The sequence below is a fragment of the Triticum aestivum genome, chromosome 7B (assembly GCF_018294505.1).
Source record: "Triticum aestivum cultivar Chinese Spring chromosome 7B, IWGSC CS RefSeq v2.1, whole genome shotgun sequence".
NCBI classification, from domain to species: Eukaryota; Viridiplantae; Streptophyta; class Magnoliopsida; order Poales; family Poaceae; genus Triticum; species Triticum aestivum.
Genome location: NC_057813.1, coordinates 755,634,511 through 755,640,335, shown reverse-complemented (window position 1 = coordinate 755,640,335; position 5,825 = coordinate 755,634,511). Strand labels below are relative to the sequence as shown.

The 5,825-nt window shown below is 40.5% G+C and overlaps 1 protein-coding gene across 1 annotated transcript; it reads left to right on the top strand.

The window, feature by feature from the left end:
• The first annotated feature begins 261 nt into the window (after positions 1 to 261).
• Positions 262 to 5,354, top strand: LOC123162282 (uncharacterized). The gene is made up of 5 exons (XM_044580081.1): positions 262 to 3,451; positions 3,553 to 3,872; positions 3,949 to 4,045; positions 4,553 to 4,806; positions 5,039 to 5,354. Exon 1 carries the CDS (start codon positions 1,222 to 1,224, stop codon positions 3,169 to 3,171), a length of 1,950 nt encoding a protein of 649 aa, XP_044436016.1. The 5' UTR covers positions 262 to 1,221; the 3' UTR covers positions 3,172 to 3,451; positions 3,553 to 3,872; positions 3,949 to 4,045; positions 4,553 to 4,806; positions 5,039 to 5,354.
• Positions 5,355 to 5,825: the final 471 nt, after the last annotated feature.

Genomic DNA, 5,825 nt, shown 5'->3' with positions numbered 1-5,825 from the left:
CGCGTGTATATGAGTACTTGCGTATGTGTTAAAAAAAGACAGCTGCTATACGGATAAGAAACCTTTTTTTGACACGTACGGGATATAAGAAACTTGTAGAGAAAAGAGACGTGGCAACAAGCTTTGGGAGGTGGGCACACGCACGCACGATTAGAGTTGGACGGCTCCTGCACGACCGACACGAAGCTTCAATCAGCCGGTTGAGTTGTATAATAATTTCCCAAAAAGAAAACACCACAAAAAAAACCTTTATCAATTCGTTCCTCATCTCTTACCTCGATCCCCTGTTCCGCCGCCGCCCAACCCGAGCGCTGGCCGCTGGCCGCATCGCCGCCACAGAGAAGTCACGCCGCCGCCGCTCGAGTCCACACCCAGCGTCCCATCCGCTCGATTCCATACCTCCATCCGCCGCTCTAGTCCACAGCCCACGCCGCCTCCAATCGGCGCTCGAATCCACTCGTCCACCGGCCGCAAGATCTGCCGCCCGTGTCCACGGACGGAAGACAGGGAGACGGCGGGAGCGCAGGACATCACCTCCGCCCGACCATTACCTTGGACGCTGCTTCTCCACAATCTGGCGGCGGGGGCCGCTACTTCTCCACGTCGTCAGACCACGGCAGCTAAGGTTTGAGAGATCGAGCTTCAGAACTCCCTGCTGTGCCTCTCTTTTAATTTTGTCTTTAAAGGACCACACGACGCGTTCCATTACATAATAGTACTGGGTATATCGCTGGATCATAATGTTCAGAATTCAGAATTCCATTGCCTTCACACAGTGCCAATTGTGTTTCCCATAACTTGTGAAAAACTAACCTGCCACATCTCAATGCCTTGTTGTGCTGTTAGAGCTGCAAATGAAATCTTGCATTTATAGCGTTGTGAGTCACAACGCATACTGCAGAATATGATGTCGACTTTGGCTTAGCTCAGTATTACAAAATTATTCCGAAATCAATATGCATGCTGCAACATTATCATTTAGATCAGGATGTATTCCTGAGAACCCCAATCCTCTGTCTGCAACCATTAGAACAGACAATTTTATTACCTCTGTCATAAAAGGCACAACCATGTATTTTGCGTTGAGGCCATCAGTGCGAAATTAATTATGTATTATAATAAATAAGTTGTTTGAAAGTACTGATGGTTCAATACAATTTCAACTTTTTAGCATTATAATAAATTCACTAATGACATTTGCTACTTTAACACAACGAGTCGATGGATCTAACAGCCATTAAAAAGTTACTCAGTTCTCGTAGACCAAGTGCAGACTACTTGGCTGGCGTAGATGGTTTCCTTGATTTTGCATACATTGGAAAAAGTTCAGATGCCAAGATCCATTGTCCATGCGTCAGATGTGTCAATAGGAACTTGTTGAAGCGAGACACCGTATATGATCATTTGGTGTGTAATGGAATGCTACTTGGATACACAGTTTGGGGTTGTCATGGTGAAACTGCAGGATACATCTCCTCTAACAAACGAAAAAGGTCAAAACAGGAAGGCATAAACTCTAATATGCGCCAGCTAGTCCATGATGTTTTCGGGAACATAGATAATGGGTCTCAAGTGAATGACTTCGATGACCCAAACCCTCCAGAACATGGACCAGATCCTGAAACCCAATCTTTTTATGACTTGTTGAGAGATGCAGATGTACCTTTGTGGGACGGGTGTGAACTATCAAAAGTTTCTTTCCTTGTGCTTCTGTTCAACATAAAATCCAGTAACAAGTGGAGTAATAAATCTATAAATGATTTGCTAGCAGTTCTACAACAAGCAATTCCAAATGGCAAGAATTTACCTGGAACTTTTGCCAAGGCCAAGAAGATCATTGGAAAGCTTGGGCTTAGTTATGAGAGAATTCATGTTTGTGAAAAAGATTGTCAGCTTTTTTGGAAAGAGAAGGCTAATGATGACTTTTGCTCAGTATGTGGAGCATCAAGGTGGAAAAACAAACCTGATAAAACCGTGCTAACTAACAAGGAAAGGAAAAAAGCAACCCCGAAGAAGGTGCTCCTGTACTTCCCTATTAAGCCAAGGCTTAAGAGGATTTTTATGCACAAGGAAACTGCTATAGCATTAAGATGGCATGATGAGGAACGCATAAAAGATGGAGCATTGCGACATTTAGCTGATTCAGCGGCATGGAAGGAGATTGACTCTAAGTATAAGCACATCAGATCAGATTCTCGAAATATTAGATTCATAATCACAGCTGATGGATTTAATCCGTTTGGTAAGCTGAATAGTAAACATAGTTGCTGGCCTGTTGTCCTAGTACCAAATAACCTTCCACCATGCTTGTGCATGAAGGCATCTTCTCTTATGCTCACTCTGCTTATTCCTGGTCCAACTTACCCTGGAAAGAATTTCCATGTATTCATGCAACCAGTTTATGAAGAACTAACCGAGCTGTTTATGGTAGGAACACATACATATGATGCATCTCGAGGTGAGATGTTTCAACTTTATGTTGTTGTGTTGTCTACTGTGAGTGACTACCCCGGGCTAGCTCTCTTTGCAGGATATAGCGTAAATGGTGAGTTTGGTTGTTTTCCATGTCGTGATGAAACATGTTCTAAACGCTTGAAATATGGGCAGAAGTACTGTTTCATGGGGCATCGCCGATTTCTGCCCCCAGATCACAAATTCCGTTTTGATGCTAGATCGTTTGATGGTTCTGAAGAACATAGAGCGGCACCTAGTGCTTATGCGGAAACTAGAGTTGTAGATCAAATAAAATCAATTTCAGATTTTCAGAAATCCAAAACATGGAAGTGTGTCAGTGGCCTATTCAATTTGCCTTATTGGGACTTCAATTTACTTCGTCACAATCTTGATATCATGCATATTGAGAAGAACGTATGTGAAAACATATATGGAACACTTCTAGGAATAGAAGGCAAGTCCAAAGATAATTTAAAGGCACGACAAGACCTACAACACATGAACATTAAACGAGAGCTGCATCCACAAAAAAACCTAATGATAAGTATTATCTGCCACCTGCTTCCTATAACCTATCTAAAGAAGGGAAGCAACAATTTTGCAAAGTCCTTCATGGTGCAAGGGGTCCGAATGGGTTTTCAGGAAACATCTCAAGATGTGCAAATGTTGTTCAAGGGAGAATCTCAGGCCTTAAAAGTCATGATTGTCATATACTAATGCAACACTTTCTACCACTTGCTATTCGAGGTCTACTCCCAGATCATGTCACATCTGTGTTGTTCGACCTGTGTGGGTATTTTAGAGAAGTGAGTGCAAAAGTCCTATACATCAGCGATCTTGAGAAGTTGGAGGAGCGAATCATAATGACATTATGTCATATGGAGAGAATATTCCCACCAGGTTTTTTCACTGTTATGGTGCATTTGGTTATGCATCTAGCAACGGAGGCAAAAATAGGTGGTCCAGTGTGCTACCGTTCGATGTGGTTTGTGGAAAGGTATGGTAGCTTCTTATATAAATATGGGGATGCATTACATATCTTTTGCAGGAAAATATTTTTCAATAATTTTCTTCTTCCTTGTGTTTGTGTTTATGTAGGTATATAGGTAAGCTGAAGTCAAATGTCCGTAACAAAGCTCGTCCCGAAGGATCTATCGCTGAAGCATTTTTGGCAGATGAGTGCATGACATTCTGTTCAAGATATATTGTCGGTTTTGAGACCAAACATAACTTGCCTTCGCAGAACGAAGATAACGACGAGTGGGTTGGGCATCATGATATTGCACATGGATCAAGATTATTTCCACATTCTGGCAATCCACTTGGAAATCCTAGGAATTATGTACTGAGCGGTGTGGAAAAAGTACAGGCACATAGTATGTCTTGTTCAATTGCTCTGATGTGAATTCATACCTTAGGTAATATCTCATGCTTATAAATTGTCTTAGTTACCCTTTTCCCCTACTTTACCTTTGTTTATGAATTACTTTGCAGGGCTCATGCTGATGAGATCACTAATGGACGCAATTTAAACCCTGATGTTGTCGAGAGGATTCAAAATGATAAGTTCCACGAATGGTTCCAAGCTCATGTAAGTGCCATATTTTGCATATACTATACACGTATCACTACATTTACTTGTAATCAAATTCTAAATATTCAAATAAAGAAATTGGAGAAGGAAAATGGCATCCACAACATTGAAAAGGATATTAGATTGCTCGCCCGGGGCCCAGTTAATGCAGCCAAAAGATATTGCGCTTTCAACTCCCGAGGTTACCATTTTAGGCCTAAACGCTTGGATAAAGAGACACAAAATAGTGGAGTCATGGTAACTGCAAAAACTTCTAGTTATGCTTCAGCACATGATGCCAATCCTGTTTTACGTGATGTGACGTACTACGGAAGGGTAATTGATATTGTCGAGCTAAACTACTCTGGACAGTTTTCAGTGGTGTTGTTTAAATGTGAATGGGTTAATGTGTTCTCAGAAACAGGAATGAAAAAAGACAAGTACGGTTACACACTTGTCAACTTCTCACATCTAATACACAAAGGAGAAAAGATTGAGCATGAGCCTTTTATTTTCCCTAACCAGGCGAATCAAGTGTTATATGTGGAAGATGAATTGAATCCAGGTTGGTCTGTGGTAATGAAGTTGCCAAAGCCTAGAGATGTATATGACTTAGGCAACTTGGAATGGGAAGTGCAGACAGAAAATGAGCCATTCCATGTTTCACAGCTTGGAGAGAGTTTGAAAATAAAGAACAATGAAGAACATTGGGTTAGAACAGACGTTGAGGGGACAATAGTGGATGCTAATAATGCTTCGAGCAACGAAGAATAACTGAGGTTAGTAGCAATATGTTCTTGTGTTTCCATATTCAATTTGCAAGATGTGTTTTTACCTCTAATATAATTTGTTGTTCAATCTTTCTGTTCTTCAATTATGTTTTGTGCATTCTTTCTTTTATGTTGGGTTAACACTTTCATATCAAATATGAAATTTAGTGATAAAAGTAGCACAAAATGTCTCTTCTATTTTCTTGTTCGTGTTTTGAATTATTTTGGCTGCATGCTACAGGTTCAGACTGCGTGCTACATGGAGGGGGTGGTCGGCTGTGTGCTTTGTGTTAGTACAAAACAGCCTACTCTTTTCTGCTTGCTGGCTTTCTGTTGACTACTTGACCAACTTGCTTGGTGATATACTGCTGTCTGAGACCATGTGTTGGTCAAAACATAGTATACTCTTATATTCATGCTTGGTAATTCGGTCAGCTGCAACACCACATGCTTGTTTGGAACATCATTTTGTACTTTGGTCAACAACAGTTCAGAATTGAGATACACGCAGTTTCTTTGGAACTTTATTTTTGTATACATTGGTTAACAGTTTAGAATTGGCATACTCTTGCAGTGTTCAAAAATCTTGTTTTGCGATCACATGTTGCCATTTTTTTAAAGTCTGAATCTATCCTGAAGCAGTATATATGTTTTAGTTTCTCTACATATAATTCTCTTGCTGATGATTAGATTAGATGATTAAAAGACTAGACTCTCATGTGCAAGATGAAAGTTCAATGTTGATTGAAGTCTTTTTCTCCGAAGGCTGAAGGCAGATTCTGTACCAAGTAGAAAGTTCAGTGTTCTACCAACGACACTCAGCTTTCTCATGATTTTTGCTCTTTGAACCCAGCTATCAAAATGCATTCAAATTTAGGTTTTCATTATTCCAATTACACGAAATAGTATCTATTGAATATGTCTCCCTATCTGGACGAATTAGCACGAATTCTGGATCAGGGTGGTCCAACTAATAAAAAAGTCACAGATATAACATGTCAACATATAGTATACCTTTGATCGAAAAC